Raw genomic sequence first — 17,291 nt, forward strand, 5'->3', positions numbered from 1 at the left:
ATAAATGATTTTTAATGTTCAATGCAATGCATATTATGGGTGAAATGCCAGCCGTCAGCAGCCTGAGCCCAGGAGAAGATGGGGAGCTACAAGTCCCAGCAGGTTATAATATAAGGCTCCTAGGTGGATGGGAGTCTTATATTATAACCTGCTGGGACTTGTAGTTCCCCATCTTCTCCTGGGCTCAGGTGCATGCAATCCACCATCTATGGGACTACAAGTCCCAGCAGTGAGAAAAACTGGACAAAGATGGTGGATTGCATGCACCTGAGCCCCAGGAGACGATGGAGAACTACAAGTCCCAGCAGGTTATAATATAAAGATCCGAGGTGGATGGATGACTGGACAGTGACACAGTGGGGACAATTGGCACAGTGGCTGTGTTTGATGGCATGGCACAGTGGTGACAATTGATGGCACAGTGGCTGCATTTGATGGCATGGCACAGTGGCTGCATTTGATGGCATGGCACAGTGGCTGCATTTGATGGCATGGCACAGTGGTGACAATTGATGGCACAGTGACCACAATTGATGGCATGGTACAGTGGCTGCATTTGATGGCATGGTACAGTGGCTGCATTTGATGGCATGGTACAGTGGCTGCATTTGATGGCATGGTACAGTGGCCGCATTTGATGGCATGGTACAGTGGTGACAATTGATGGCACAGTGACCACAATTGATGGCATGGCACAGTGGTTGCATTTGATGGCATGGCACAGTGGCTGCGTTTGATGGCATGGTACAGTGGTGACAATTGATGGCACAGTGACTGCGTTTGATGGCATGGTACAGTGGTGACAATTGATGGCACAGTGGCTGCGTTTGATGGCATGGCACAGTGGCTGCGTTTGATGGCATGACACAGTGGTGCGAATTGATGGAACAGTGGCTGCATTTGATGGGCACAGTGAGGCTGCGATTTTTTTTCTTCTTCGTTTGCGCCCCCCCAAAAATTTTGAGCACCAGCCGCCACTGTTGGACACACTTTATTAAGGTCTTTTTCTGACTCCTTGCCAGCGCACTGCTCCAGTGTGAGGAGCAGCTGTTTAAGGGCAGATTGCAGGCGCTATTTTTAACGCTATAGCGCCTGCAAAACACCCTCAGTGTGAAAGGGGTCTAAAGAATTTGTTCACTTTTTGTAACATGGTGCATGTTATACCCATATTCGGGGTGTAAAATATTACAAACAGACTCACCCCCGCTCTGACATCTAGCAGGGTTCTCTCCCCTCACTAGCTGTCACAATTTAAAGGGGTTGTAAAGTCTCATGGTTTTTCGCCTTAATGCATTAAAGTGAAAAACCTTCTGTGCTGCAGCTGCCCCCCAGAGCCCCCATTTTTTCTTACCCGAACCCAGTTGTTCCTGTGATGTGCACAAACCCAGCAGCTCCAGCCACTGTCTTGGGTCCTCATTGGATAGATTGATAGCAGCGGGAGCCATTGTCAATGAAATCCAGTGACACATGGCCCAATCCTGCTGTCTGTGTCAATGGACGCAGAAGCGGGACTCGCGAGCGTGCCCGCACAAGTGCCCCCATGCAAAGTGGCTCTCCGTTGGGGCACCTGATGAAGAGGACCCAGGAGCGTTGCCGGGGGACCCCAGAAGAAGAGGATTGGGCCTCTCTTTGAGGAGGTAAGTAGAACATATTTGTTTTTTAACCACTTAATAATTTGCGGTCGTACGTCGGTTCGGAAATTCTGTGTTGTGGGCTCGCGCACCCACTGGCCATCGCGGGAGCCAATCAGCGGGTTGGGTAGATTCGATGTCTGCCGGCCACCTGCGATTGTTCCCTGCAGTGACAGAATGGGGATCGTCTGTGTAAACAAGGCAGAACTCTGTTCTAACAGGGGAGATCACACAGATCCTGTCTTTCTGCTATGCAGGAAGACATATTTGTGTGTTTTCCCAGGCAGCCCATCCCCTATAAAGTTAGAACACACCTGCAGGGAACACCTTTAACCCCTTGATTGCCCCTGATGTTAACTCCTTCCCTGCCAGTGTCATAAGTACAATAACGGTGCATATTTTTAGCACTGATTACTGTAATAATGTCACTGGTTCCCAAAAAAGTGTCAAAAATGCCAATTAGGTGTCCGATCTGTCCCGCTAAAAATCGCGGATCACCGCCATTACTAGAAAAAAATAATAAAAATGCCATACATCTATTTCCTATTTTGTAGACGCTATAACTTTTGCGCAAAACAATGAATATACGCTTATTGGGTTTTTGTTGTGTTTTTTTTTTACCAAAAATATGTAGACGAATATATATCGACCTAAAATGAGGAAGACTTATAATTTTTTTTTGGTATATAATAGCAAAAAGTAAAAATTTTGCTTTTTTCCCCCCAAATTGTCACCCTTTTTTGTTTATAGCGCAAGAAATAAAAACCGCAGAGGTGATCAAATACCACAAAGCGAAAGCTCTATTTGTGGGAAAAAAAATATAATAATTTTGTTTGGGTACAGTGTCGCACGACCACACAATTGTCAGTTAAGTGGTTAAAAATAAAAAAACCTTTACAATTACCTTTAAAAAAACGCGGACAAGCGTCACTCATTCACAGTCCTCTGTGAATGGGAAAACTACCTTTTTATGGCTGTCGGCTTGTAGTTTTCAATGCACTAACACGGCTCTTTGTTGGCTCATTGAGTCTTCCTGTCAGATTGTATCTGCTTGCCCGTATGATGTACGGGCACACAGATACAATGACAGGTCTGCTGGAGACCTGCATGGCACCAGCAATCTGCTAATCACTGGTGTAATGACCCGAGAAACAAAAAATAATAAATACACTTTCTTTATCGTACATCACGGGACACAGAGCGGCATATTCATTACTATATGGGTTATATGGAGTACCTTCAGGTGTTGACACTGGCAATCTCAAACAGGAAATGCCCCTCCCTATATAACCCCCTCCCATAGGAGGAGTACCTCAGTTTTTACGCCAGTGTCTTAGGTGTTAGTCATGGTTTAGCTTGCCTCCGCATCCTTGGGATTAGGTGAGCTACCGGTTCTGTCCAAAAAAGCCTCAGCGCTAAAGTGGTCAGTAACCGGACCCCAAACCCTTGGGGTATAGCCCATAATGCTTTTCTTTTTAGAGAGCTGGACCCTGGGCCCAGAACTTAGAAACCTTTGGGTGCCTAATGTTTTCTGTTGCCAGGGTGCTATATGGGCCCAGGACAGTGGATCCTTCATAGGAACCCAGGGCCTGAAGGTCTAGACATCCCCACGGAGATGGGGGAAGATTGGGCCTCTTGCTTGGCAAAGTCCTGCGGCATGGAGCAGGTAAGTGAGGGGAAAACTTGCGGAACTTGGTTCTTAGCAGGTTTTTTTCTGGGGGGTCACAGGGGACATGCCTAAAGTTATGCACTGCATCTGGCAAACTAGTCACATATCATAAAGATAGGATGGCTCTATATGTATTATTCCCCATAAGATGTGACCTCCCTTGTAGTGTTGGAAAAGCATTGAGTGGGGCCTGTGTGATATAAAAGTATATATGTGTGTCAGAGAGCTGTGCTTACCTGCAAGCCTCCAGGCGATGCTCCATTCAGTCTTCCTCCTCAGGGCCTGCAAAGCAGGCAAAACGCTGACCTCCTCATGGTTCCAGGCTGCAGTTTGCTGGAACAGAGAGGTCCCTTCCTCCCAACCCCCCCCCCTGTCGGGAGGGGCATTTCCTGTTTGAGATTGCTGGGGGGGGAAGGGCGGGTCAGTGGCTTAAGGAAGGGGCGGCCCTTCCTTGTTTGTTCCATTCAATACTTTGGAACTGGGGAAGAAAGACCAGAGCGGCAGCACGGGGCGCCGAGGACACACAGTGGCCAGAAAGGATATTGCAGTCTTCAGAAGACTGTTTTTCAAGCCTAGAAATAGGCTGTTTCTTTTCCATCTCATAGTTTTTCTTTGCAATACTACTCAGGGGGACAGAATGTTTTTTCTTTCCTGGATTTGAAACAAAAACGAAAAAAAAAAAAAAAAAAGTCATCTAGGGGAGAGGAAGCATTTTTTATCCCCCAAACAGGTGTTTGGGCAATTAACTTTTATAGTTCCAAATACCAATAGGTAGCAGGTGTACCTCGGTATTGTACCATGGCATCCGGGTCAGAGGGTACAAGAGGTGGGGATTCCCCCAGAGAGTCTGAGGTCTCGGACAAAGTTATGCCGCTGCTTTCCCCACAGGGAGCCTTGGGGCCATCGGGATCTGGGGCTGGAGCTGGCGCGGGTCAGTCCAACCCTAAGATGGTCACGGACAAGGTATTACTCACCTCTTTAAGAGAGATGGAGAAAAGAATGGGAAAAATGATAGCCACAGCTATGCGGGGCAGTAAACGGATTAGATCTCCGTCGCCCGAGCGCGGACCCTCAGAAGAGGAGGTCCTTTCCTCATGGGAATTGGACGACCTCTTGGACAAGGACCAAGTAGGTTCAGGGATCGAAGATCCGGATACAGAGGAGTCTGGAGCAGTCTCCCAAGGGGAGAGCTGGTGGATTCAAGCCTTAACGGACTTGGTCCATAATGCATTCAACTTGCCAGTACCAGATCTCCAGGTGTCTACGGTTTCAGCTTTGGGCTCACTGAGGGCGCCTCAAAGCAATGCAGTATTTCCGATCCACCCTCTACTAGAGGGAGTTTTGTTCCAAGATTGGAACAAGCCAGATAAAATCTTCTTACCACCTAAAAGATTCTCTGCCCTATATCCTATGGAAGATAAATTTTCCAAGAAATGGGCTACTCCTGCAGTGGACGCAGCCATCTCATGTATTAACAAATCATTAACATGCCCTGTAGAAAACATACAGGTATTCAAGGATCCAGTTGATAAACGCTTGGAAGCACTACTTAAGAACTCCTTCACTACTGCAGGGGCAGTAGTACAGCCAGCCGTGGCTGCGATTGGGGTTGCTCAAGCATTATCGGATCAAGTTAAGCAGATGCTTAAACTTATTCCTGCCCAGCAGGCAGAAGAATTTTCGGATGTCCCTAGGGCCATATGTTTTACAGTAGACGCAATTAAGGATTCTATCCAGCAAGCGTCACGTTTATCGTTATCCCTTATCCATATGAGAAGACTCTTATGGTTAAAAAGCTGGGAGGCCGAGCCCCCATGCAAGAAGCTCCTGGTAGGGTTCCCCTTCCATGGAGGACGACTCTTCGGAGAAGACCTAGATAAATACATTCAAACCATTTCAAATGGCAAAAGTACTCTCTTGCCAACTAAGAGGAAGTTTCAGGGGCCTGCGTTTAAACGACAGTACTCCCCTGGGCAGGGGCCCTCTAATGCCAAACAGTATCGACGGCCTCCTGCGAAAGCAAACTTCGGCTTCAACAGCAAATCACAAGGACAGGCTGCTAGAGGCAGAAAGCAGTGGGTTCGCAAACCAGCAAAACCAGCCCCCAAGCCGACCTTATGAAGGGACGCCCCCACCCACGAAGGTGGGGGGAAGGCTGCGACTCTTTTCAGAGGTTTGGGAAGCCAGCATTCCCGACGAGTGGGTACGGTCTTCCGTGGCCACGGGCTACAAATTAGATTTCCTAAGGTTTCCTCCTCTTCATTTCCAGGAGTCGAGGATTCCAAACGATCCGGAGAAAGGAGCCGCATTAATGTCGGCATTAAATCATCTACTTTCCCAGGAAGTAATAGTAGAGGTACCAGTCCTGGAACAGGGGCTAGGTTTCTACTCCAACCTATTCATCATCCCGAAGTCCAATGGAGATGTCAGGCCAATTTTGGACCTAAAGATGGTAAATACATACCTAAAGATCCGCTCATTTCGGATGGAATCCGTGCGGTCAGCAGCTACCACACTCCAAAAGGACGACTTCATGGCGTCCATAGACATAAAGGATGCCTACCTTCATCTTCCAATTTATCAGCCACATCAAAAATATCTACGCTTCATGGTGGCTTCGCGTCACTTCCAATTCGTGGCGCTTCCCTTCGGGTTGGCTACGGCCCCCCGGGTGTTCACGAAGGTCCTAGCTCCAATCCTAGCCAAACTAAGGATCCAAGGGGTCACGATCCTAGCATACCTGGACGACCTCCTAGTCATAGATCACTCGTCTCCCGGCTTGGAGCGAGCAGTGGCCCTCACGGTCCAATACCTCGAGAAGTTCGGCTGGGTCCTAAATCGAGAAAAGTCAGCTTTCCTGCCCACAAGGCAGTTGGAATATCTCGGCATGAGATTAGACACAGAACAACAAAGAGTGTTTCTACCTCTGAGGAAGGTCAAAGCCATCAAGGAATTAATCCTACTGGTTCTAAGCAAGAAGGAACCGACTATTCGCCTATGTATGAGGTTACTAGGCAAGATGGTGGCCACATTCGAGGCGGTACCATACGCCCAGAGCCACACTCGCATCCTGCAGGCAGCCATCCTGTCAGCATGGAGCAGAAGGCCACAGGCCTTGGATATCCCGTTGCCGCTCTCATCAAGAGTCCGACAAAGTCTGTGTTGGTGGTTAGACCCTCAGAATCTACTGAAGGGGAAGTCTTTCAGCCCAGTGGCTTGGAAGATAGTGACCACAGACGACAGCCTGACGGGCTGGGGAGCAATTTTGGATGGTTGCACTCGCCAAGGTACTTGGGCAACGCCAGAGAAGCAGTTGCCCATCAACATCTTGGAGCTCAGAGCTGCTCGACTAGCCCTCAGGGCTTGGACGTCAAAATTGCAGGGGTTCCCGGTGAGAATTCAATCAGACAATGCCACGGCCGTGGCATACATAAATCACCAAGGGGGAACCAGGAGTCAAGCCGCTCAGAGAGAGGTGAGCTTGATTCTCCTATGGGCAGAGGCTCATGTGCCCTGCATATCGGCAATATTCATTCCAGGAGTGGACAACTTTCAGGCGGACTTCTTAAGCCGCCAGACTCTTTTGCCGGGGGAATGGTCTCTGCATCCACAAATCTTTCAAGCACTCTGCCAAAGATGGGGAGTGCCGGACGTGGATATCATGGCATCGAGACTCAACAAGAAGCTAGACAGGTTCATGTCCCGCTCAAGGGATCCGATGGCCTGCGGAACCGATGCGTTGGTTTGCCCTTGGCATCGGTTCAAACTTCTTTATGCGTTTCCCCCGCTCCAGTTACTACCCCCGCCTGCTGCGCAGGATCCGGGTGGAGCACATACCAGTCATCCTGGTAGCTCCAGCATGGCCCAGAAGGGCATGGTACTCACTAATCTTAAGGATGGTAGTGGGAGACCCTTGGACTCTTCCTCTACGGCCAGACCTGCTATCGCAAGGTCCGATCCTCCACCCTGCCTTACGGCATCTAAATTTGACGGCCTGGAAGCTGAATCCCTGATTCTCAGGGGTAGAGGTCTGTCTCAGAAAGTAATCTCTACCCTAATCAGAGCCAGGAAACCGGTCTCTAGGGTGATTTATTACAGGGTCTGGAAGGCCTATGTAGGCTGGTGTGAGTCCAAGCGATGGCTTTCTCGCAAATTTACCATCGATAGAGTATTAAGTTTTCTCCAGCTAGGAGTGGATAAAGGATTGGCATTAAGCACAATCAAAGGACAGATTTCTGCTCTGTCAGTGTGGTTTCAGCGGCCGCTGGCCACCCACTCGCTGGTTAAGACCTTCCTTCAAGGGGTCTTGCGTATTAAATCTCCAGTTAAATCCCCGCTTTGCCCGTGGGATTTAAACCTTGTTCTGTCAAGTTTACAGAAACAACCGTTTGAGCCGTTGGCTGAAATTCCTTTGGTTTTACTGACAAGAAAGTTAGTATTTTTGGTCGCCATAGTTTCCGCAAGAAGAGTATCGGAACTGGCGGCCTTATCCTGTAAGGAACCATATCTTATTTTTCATAAGGACAAGGTCGTTCTCCGCCCTCATCCTTCCTTCCTACCGAAGGTTATATCCAGTTTTCATTTGAACCAGGATTTGGTATTACCATCCTTCTTCCCTAAACCTACTTCCAGAAAGGAAGGGTTGCTGCATACCTTGGATATCGTCAGGGCCATGAAGGCCTATCTTAAAGCTACAAAGAAGATCCGGAAAACAGATGTGCTGTTCATATTACCGGATGGGCCCAAGAAGGGGCAGGCAGCTGCAAAGTCCACCATTTCTAGGTGGATTAAGCAATTAATCACTCAGGCCTACGGCTTGAAAGGGTTGCCTCCTCCAGTATCATTAAAGGCTCATTCTACTAGGGCCATGGGCGCCTCCTGGGCAGCACACCACCAGATCTCTATGGCTCAAGTTTGCAAGGCGGCAACCTGGTCTTCTGTCCACACGTTTACAAAATTCTACCAGTTGGACGTAAGAAGGAAGTCTGATACAGCCTTTGGGCAGGCAGTGCTGCAGGCTGCAGTTTGAGACCCTCGGATTCCGGGGGCTCCTCTTTTTTGAGTTAAATTTAAAATTTAAGATTATTTTTCTCAACTAAGTTGGATTTATTATGATCTGAGTATTTCTCTAAATTAAATCCTTTTGTCTTGGAGATGTTCTCCCTCCCCTCATTGTGAGCATTGCTTTGGGACATCCCATATAGTAATGAATATGCCGCTCTGTGTCCCGTGATGTACGATAAAGAAAAAGGGATTTTTAATACAGCTTACCTGTAAAATCCTTTTCTTGGAGTACATCACGGGACACAGAGCTCCCACCCCTCTTTTTGGGGACCATTTTGGGAGGCATACTGCTTGCTACAAAACTGAGGTACTCCTCCTATGGGAGGGGGTTATATAGGGAGGGGCATTTCCTGTTTGAGATTGCCAGTGTCAACACCTGAAGGTACTCCATATAACCCATATAGTAATGAATATGCCGCTCTGTGTCCCGTGATGTACTCCAAGAAAAGGATTTTACAGGTAAGCTGTATTAAAAATCCCTTTTTTTAAGCCCCCCAAAAAATGTGCATTTATTTGTTTTTGTAAAAAGGTGAACTTGGCTAAAAGACGGCTAAGGCACAGGCTTAATTTGCCAGGAGGGCGTACATGAATGTCCTCCCATAATCGCTCTGCCCGTGTGCCCCCGGTGGCACACTCTGATTGCTGAGTCCTTCGGACTCCATTGACAGCTGATCACGGAAGTAAAAATAAGCCGGCTGTCGGCTTTTCTTTCCTCACGCTGACAACTTGAGGCCAGAGAAAAAAAGAGCCAATAACTGGCTTCTTTTAAAAGGATCATCAGTGTTCTGATCATAAGTGCTGCCAACCAGTGCCTGCCTGTGCCTCCTTCAGTGTCACCCATCAGCACACATCACTGAAGAAGAAAAATTACCTGTTAACAGAATTTTATAACTACCGGTACTATGAACTTTCTTTTTTCAAAATATTTGGTATTTTTTCGTTTGTTTAGTAAAAATAAAACCCAGTGGTGATTAAATGCCATAAAAAGAAAAAGCTCTATTTGCGTTAAAAAAAAAAAAATACGATAAAAATTTCATATGGGTACAGTGTTACATGACCGCGCAATTGTCATTCAAAGTGCGACAGTGCTGAAAATTGGCCTTGGCAGGAAGGGGGGAAAAAGTGCTCAGTAGGCAAGTGGTTAACCACTTGCCGACTGCTTCATGTATGAATCGCTGATCGCCACCATTACTAGTAAAAAAAAAAAAAAATATTAATAAAAATGTCATAAAACTATCCCCTATTTTGTAGATGCTATATCTTTTGCGCAAACCAATCAATAAACACTTTTAGCAACTTAATGGTCCGGGGCTTAAGTGGTTAATATAGCCGAAAGTAAAAAAAAAAAATTCTCTTTTCGTCCATGGACGGACACAACTCCTTAAATCTTGAGTGGGTTATGTTCCTGTTCTATAGAAGACTAGGCAGAACATGTTAGATATTTAAATACATGTTACTTTAACAGAGTTGAAAAGCCCCGCCCAGGGGGCGGTCCCTCCAGACATAACCCTCCGCCCTGCAGTCAGCAGCTCAGTTTTTTTCTGCCTAGTAGAGGAGTAGGACCTGGCTCCCTTTGGGCCCAGAGTCCTGAAGACATTTTTATTTTTTATTTTATTTTTGTGATTCTTCTATCAACTGCCGGCTGGGTGACAGGCTGGATATTATCGATCTTTGTAGTACCCCCCCCCCCAGTCTGGCGGTCGAGCGCGAGCAGACCTTAGCTATGCGCTGGGTCGGCCATGACATACCCCATGGCTCCTGGGGTGGCCGGTGAGCATATGCTCCAGGGTCCACATATGACTGGGCTGCTGCTGTCTCACTCACAGTGGACCGGGCCGACAGGTTGTAGGTTTGTCAGGGACACGCCAGCAAGTCCTTGCAAGGACGGGTAAGTACTGTTCCTCCTGCCTCGGCAGGATGGAACAGTTGGGCATTCCCCAGATTTAGGGGTTCTCCTGTCCTCTCTTTCCCTGCTCTGTCTCCCTTTCCCCTCCTGCCCTAGTGGCCGCTGCGACCGGGGTGTACCTATGGGGGAACTCCGGGTCCTAGTTGGGGACTGTGGGGTGTCGGGGTCCGCTTTCTGTGGGGGGTGTTCTGTCTCCTGGGAAGTCTCTGCCACGGCCTTCTCGTCCACATCTCGGGCGTCATTTTTACCACGCTGACGCCATTTTTAGTGTGCCTGTTTTTTCGATTGAAGTTTCCATTGGCGGCCATTTCGCCCCTGCCATCTTCTGGGGAATGCTCTGACTCGGGTTTAGGCCTGGCTGCCGCTCCGGACCCAGGTTCTGGTATGTCAGAGGATGCGGACCAAGACCTCCCTGGTGAGGAGGACCCCTCATCCGGGTCAGCACAAGACAGGGCACAAGTTGGAAGATACAGCTGAGACGTCCACGCTGGGCTCAGTCTCTTTTGGGTCGCACAAGTCGAACCGCTCTGTTAAAGTTTTTCCTTATGTGTCTTTCTTTGATAAGTTCATAGATAAGGAATGGGAACGGCCGCAAAAGTCCTTTGTGGTCCCTCAGCGCATGTCGGTCCGTTATCCTTTTGAGGAGAGCCTTTTGAAAAAATGGACCTCTCCTCCGGTCATGGCCTGCCCGGTCTCTCGCCTAAATAAAGTAACCACTCTCCCGGTTGAGGGGACCCCTGCCTTTAAGGACCCTACTGATAGGAGGTCCAAAGCGGTGAGCCATTCCATGTTCACCATGCTGGGGTCTGCGTTGCGGCCTATCCTTGCAACTTTGGTGTCTCAGACACTTACTGAATGGGCCAAGATTTTGCGCCAGACCGTGGAGGAGCACCAGGTCCCCTCTGAGTGTGTGAGGCTGGCCGACCAGTTGGTACAGGGCCTTGTGTATGTCTGTGATGCCACTCTGGATGCGGCCCTCTTGATCTCCAGAGGCTCTGTATCTGCGGTGGTATTGCACCGCCTGATTTGGCTGAAATGCTAGTCTGCTGACCAAGCATCCAAAAAAGCTCTGGCAGATCTGCCTTTCAAAGGTGGGAGGCTTTTTGGTACCTCCCTGGGTGCACAATCCGGCTAACAAGCCTGCTACCGCATGAAGTTTTGCCCCGACCGACTCAAGGGTGGGGGGACGGCTTTGCGGGTTTGCCGCACGGTGGACCTCTCTGCTCTCCGACCAGTGGGTCTTCTGAGGTGGTCACTTCAGGGTACAAGATCGAGTTTCTTTTTTGTCCGCCAAACAGATTCTTTCCCTCAAATCTTCCTCTCCTTCTGGCTCGTCGGTCTGCCTTAATGGGAGCAATACAAGACTTGCACAGGTGCGGGGTAATTTTACCTGTGCCACTGGAGGAAAGGTTTCAGGAGTCCGTCCAATCTTGGACCTCAAGGCCCTCAATGCCTTTGTGAGGGTGCAAAAGTTCAGGATGGAATCAATTCGTTCAGTGGTTGCTGCGCTCCATCCAGGGGAATTTTTGGCGTCCCCGGACATCAAGGACGCATACTTGCATGTCCCCATCTGCACCAGGCATCAGAGGTTTCTGCGCTTTGCGATCGGCGAAGACCCGTATCAATTTGTGGCTCTTCACTTTGGCCTAGCGTCAGCACCAAGAGTTTTCACCAAGGTGCTCCCCCCCGATTCTGGCTTTGCTGATACAGCGAGGCATTGCTGTCATGGGCTACTTAGACGATCTTCTTCTGAGAGCTGCTTTTGGCTCAGAATTAGAGGAGGACGTGTCTATAGCCAGTCAGACCCGCCGAGAATTTGGTTGGATGCTATACATTCAGAAGTCGGTGTTGGTACCGTCTGGAGTACCTAGGATTGATCCTGGACTCCTCGCAGGAGAAGGTCTTTCTTTCTTTGGACACTCCAGTCGGTAGTGAAATTGTTAGCATCCCGCAAGTGGTCGTCTCAATGTTTTTGCATGCGAGTCCTGGGCCTCATGGTGGCCTCCTTCGAGCAGTACCGTATACCCAATTCCACACTCGAGTCTTGCAGAAGGAGACCCTGTCCAAATGGAACAAATCTCTGTTGTCTCTGGATCGTCAGATTTAGGTAAGTCACCTGGTCAAGGCCTCTAAGAGTTGGTGGCTGAAATCCCCGGCTTTTCAGTCCGGAAAGTCGTTCCTCCCCTTCCATTGGACTGTTATCATGACGGACGCCAGCCTGACCGGCTGGGGGGAGTTTGGGGGGCTTAGTCGGCTCAGAGCTGCTGGACCCCAGAAGAGTCCCTACTGCTGATCAACGTCCTGGAACTTCGGGCGATCAGGCTGAGTCTCTTCGAGTGGTCGCAGGGGCTTCAAGGGCATCCTGTCAGGATTCAGTCGGACAGCGCCACAGCGGGTGGCTTATGTCAACCATCAGGGGGGAACGAGGAGCTTGGCTGCGGCGTCGGAGGTCGCTAACATCCTAAAGTGGGTAGAAAGAAGCGTCCTGGCTCTCTCAGCCGTTTACATTCCGGGTGTAGAAAACTGGCAGGCGGACTACCTAAGTCGCCAGATGCTGGACCAAGGTTAATGGCCATTGCATCCGGAGGTGTTTCAACTCCTTTGCCGGAGGTGGGGCACACCGGATGTGGATCGCCTGGCTTCTCGACTCAATCAGAAGGTGTCGAGGTTCGTGGCCAGGTCCAGAGATCCCTGGGCAGACGCGTCAGAAACGTTGGTGGCCCGTGGGGTCAGTATCGGCTAATTTATGCCTTTTCCCCCCCTGAAGTTACTTCCTCGTCTACTCCGCAGAGTGGAGACCGAGGGGATCCCCGTGATTCTAATCGCTCCGGATTGGCCCCAGCATCCTTGGTACGCCGACCTTGTGCGCCTGGTGGCGGATGCACCCTGGCGGCTGCCAATACGGGAGGACCTTCTATCTCAAGGTCCCATACTTCATCCTGCTTTAAAGTTGCTGGCTTTAACGGCATGGCTATTGAAAGCCAGGTGCTAAGGGACCGAGGTCTGTCCGTTGCTGAGGGCACGAAAGTCATCTTCCATCGCACTTGGAAGGCCTAAATCTCTATGTGCGAGGAGATGGAGTGGCATCCACGGGCGTTTTTTTTTGTTTTTTTTTACGAAAAATATGTAGAAGAATACGTATCGGCCTAAACTGAGGAAAAAAATAGTTTTATACGGTATATATTTTTGGGGGATATTTATTATAGTAAAAAATATATATATTTTTTTTTAAATTGTTGCTCTATTTTTGTTTATAGCGCAAAAACTAAAAACCGCAGAAGTGATCAAATACCGCCAAAATAAAGCTATATTTGTGGGAAAAAAAGGACGCCAATTTTGTTTGGGAGCCACGTCGCACGACCGAAATTGTCAGTTAAAGTGACGCAGTGACGAATCGCAAAAAGTGGCCCGGTCATTGACCAGCAATATGGTCCGGGGCTGAAGTGGTTAAGCTCATAGGGTTTTTGAGAATATTGCTAGGCTGTAATCGGATTTGGTAAACGGGGCTAAGGCCCAAAATGGCCTGAGTATACCGTATAAAGATTGGTTTTACATTTCACTCATGGGTGTTCAAAAATGGATACATGGATAATTTTGAGTTATGGTAAGCCCTTCCACACCGCACCCCTGCAGCAAAACGTTTATTAGCACAGGATGACTTTACAATTTTGAAAATAAATTTAACAATTACATATAGGTTGTGTAAGCGGTGGATATTTTTTTTTGTTTGCAGAGATCTTTGAAAAGAGGTGCACTTCCATCTTTGTTGACTTGTACCTGTTGCAGATGACAATATTGAGGGATCTTCAAGACTTGTTGTTTGTCTTGCACTCATTTTTATGTAAATGATGGAGAATCTTAAAGAAGAATCAATACTGGAGCCAGAAGCTACCGCCAAGTGCAATCTTTTACAAAGTAAGTTTTTGTTGTTTTATAGCAGCGCTGAAATTAGGTGCTCATTAAACCCCATACCAGTGGTAATTTTGGCATCAAATTTTGATTAAGTTTTAGTCTTAGTCTTAAAATGGTATTTTAGTTTTAGTCCCATTTTAGTCTTCTGCAATAGTTTTAGTCGTATTTAGTCGACTAAAATCTCCAGTACATTTTAGTCGTCTAAAATGGGTGTAATTGTAATGCATTAGTTAACATTTCTCTACAATGTCAAAATCATTATATACAGCTGGAGTGAAAAAAATGTTGTTATTTATGGTATAGAGGTATGAACATGCATTACCAGTGTTAATTTTGACGTCAAATTTCAATTTAGTTTTAGTCTTAGTTTTTTTACTAAAATGGCATTTGGTCATCTCAATTGTTTTGGTCATATTTTAGTCGACTAAAATGTTTTGGTTGTTTTAATCGACTAAATTAACACTACCCCATACAACTTAAAATGTATCCCCATTTTGGAATGATCCATGCTAATTGACAGAAAGGAATGAGGGTTAGAGGGGTTGTAAAGGTTTAATTTTTTTTTTTTACATAACATACGTGTCATACTTACCTCCACTGTGCAGTTGGTTTTGCACGGAGTGGCCCCGATCTTCCTGTTTTGGGGTCCCTCGGAGGCTGTCTAGGCTCCTCCCTGCAATAGCTAACCCCCTCTGGGAAGCTCTATCCTGAGGGGGTTAGCTTGCGGGCGTGCTCCCTGTCTTCCATGCTGCGCCCATAGACACAGAGTTTGACTCGGTCCCGCCCCCAGCGGCCGCGTCATTGGATGTGATTGACCGTAGCGCAAGCCAGAGGATGCCGGGGGGAAGTGCACAGCAGGTGAACAGGCTCAGGTAAGTAAAACGGGGGGAGGGGGGCTGTGACAGCGAGGTGTTTTTTCACCTTAATGCATAGGATGCATTGAGATGAAAAAACATAAACCCTTACAACCCCTTTAAAGGTAGAGCCACAACAGGAGAGTTTGGAGAACACGTGGAGCAAGTATGTGTAGGTTCCTTCTCTGTCCAGTTAAACCCAGCCCTCTCCTACTTTGGAGGAAGTGATGTTGGTTCTTCAGACTTCCATCTACCCTACAGAATTCCATATCCTAAGGTATTCTGCCTCTGTCTCAACAAAAACAAACCCCATTTGTCATCAAAACAAAACTATAAGCAAACTCCAAAATATGACTGTTGTTAAGTAGTACTAAAAAGCTTAAAATTGGGTATGGGTTCACTTTAAAATGGTACATAAACAAAAAAAGGGTTTGGAGTTGGGAAGGGTAGAAATCTTTATCGGGCTTGTTTCGCCTTCTGTGTACATCTAGTGGGAAATAAACAAATCGGCAACACCAAGACTTTAGATTGGGGTAAGGTTATAACCCCTGTCAGCTTTTACTGCTATCTGTGTCACAGTTGGAGATTTTAATGTGTGTAATGTCCAGAGTTACAATGTTGTGACCAGGACAAGTGAGGAAAATCTCTTATAGGAAAACGGCAAGTATAAAAGGCTCATTTTTTTTGTTTGTTTTTTATATCTTCTGCTGTCTCTTAAAAAGTTAAAATATAAATAAAGGCAAAATGTATTTATTTTTTTGTTTCAATTTGGACAGAGTGGAGAGGGATTAGAACCCGTATTAGGTTTTTATTGCTGTCTGTGCCATTGTGTAAGCCAGATTCACCCTCTCTATTATTCCTGTTTAGAATTATCAGTGAAAGTAAAAGAGAACCCCAAATTTCAGGTTGTCCCCAGAAAAGTAATGGCTATCTAATGGGGGACACAGAAATGACACCTGAGCCCTCAATTTTTTTGAGCGCAAGCCATAGTTTACTGTGTTATGAGGAGGGCAGAAACCCCGAACATTGTAAGATAAACTAGAGCAGCAAGCAAAAGGCCGGTCAGCACTATCGTGTACGGTTTGAGGGTGTTGGCTAAGTTGCATCCTGGGGAAAGATGAAACAAATAAACTGTTCAGCAGATAAGATTTTTGGATAAGTTTGAACAGGTCCGATACCTGAGTCAACCTTAGGTTCAGCATGAAAAACTCCGCTAGGAGGGATCCCCAGGCCGAAGCCCAGCACCCCAAAGGGATATACACCTAAATTGGTTAGGCCTTTGTGGGAAACGTGAACCAGCACAAAGGAGCTTGCGTTCCGCTCGCATAGATTACAGAAGTTCAATAAAGCAGGGGTAACAAGTGTTCGCTACTGTAGTCCAGCCAGTGAAAATATGGAGCAATATGAGAACAAAACAAAGGCACCAAAATGAAATTGCCAGGTCCCTCATAGTTGCACCATGTACAAGCAAACCAAAACTGAGGTCCAGAGGATTTGGGCAAGGCTGGCACCATTAGGTTAGAGCTGGGTCCAAAGGTGCATGAATCGAGGAGAAATTATAGGAGCATATCAATCTCTCACAGATGAAGAACCAGAGGAAGGTCTCTTATGGCCCCGTGACCGGCCTTTAGATCTCACAGGGAGCCGAGGTATTGGGAGGAGTACAGCGCCAATCTGGAAGATCAACTGGCTCCAGTCCCAGCGAGGAAAGGAAACATGGGGGGTCATCTTTATTCCTCAGCGTGATCTGTTGGCCATCTTTGGTGACTTGCAAGCTGAAGGTGAACCCCCACTTATAGGTCATGCCCGCAATCTGAAGGGCAGCCAGTAAAGGACAGAGTCCTACGAATGTGGTTGCTTAAAGCGGACGTCCGGCGGTAAAAATAAAAAATTTAAAGTCAGCAGCTACAAACACTGTTGCTGCTGACTTTTAATAAGCACACTTACCTGTCCAGGTTGCCCGCGATGTCGACCGCCCCTCAGACCGGATCCCAACGCCTCCTTCCTCACTAAGGGAAACGGTTTCCTACTGCGCATGTGCGAGTCGCACGGCTTTTTGTGAATGGGCACACCATCCTGTGTTTCCCATGAGGCAACGTGAGGAGGAGAACACAAAACCTTACCGCGGACGAGGAAGTGGCAGATTAGGACGATCTGCCTTTTAACAGCCTTTTCAGGTAAGCATAATTTTTTTTTTTTTGCCCTTTTTTTTTTTTTTAGGGTGGACCTCCACTTTAACTGCTTGCCAACCGTCA

The 17,291-nt window shown here is 47.6% G+C and overlaps 1 protein-coding gene across 3 annotated transcripts in view; it reads left to right on the top strand.

Moving 5' to 3' along the window:
- The window catches only part of TRMT1L (tRNA methyltransferase 1 like), a 281,542-nt gene that overhangs the window by 2,096 nt on the left and 262,155 nt on the right, over positions 1-17,291 (top strand). For all 3 annotated transcript variants that reach the window (XM_040331221.1, XM_040331220.1, XM_040331222.1), the window contains exon 2: positions 14,004-14,185. In XM_040331221.1, the coding sequence (XP_040187155.1) occupies positions 14,116-14,185 (70 nt within the window). In that variant the 5' untranslated portion in view covers positions 14,004-14,115. The remainder of the gene's footprint in view (positions 1-14,003; positions 14,186-17,291) is intronic.

This window comes from Rana temporaria, chromosome 12 (assembly GCF_905171775.1).
Source record: "Rana temporaria chromosome 12, aRanTem1.1, whole genome shotgun sequence".
NCBI classification, from domain to species: Eukaryota; Metazoa; Chordata; class Amphibia; order Anura; family Ranidae; genus Rana; species Rana temporaria.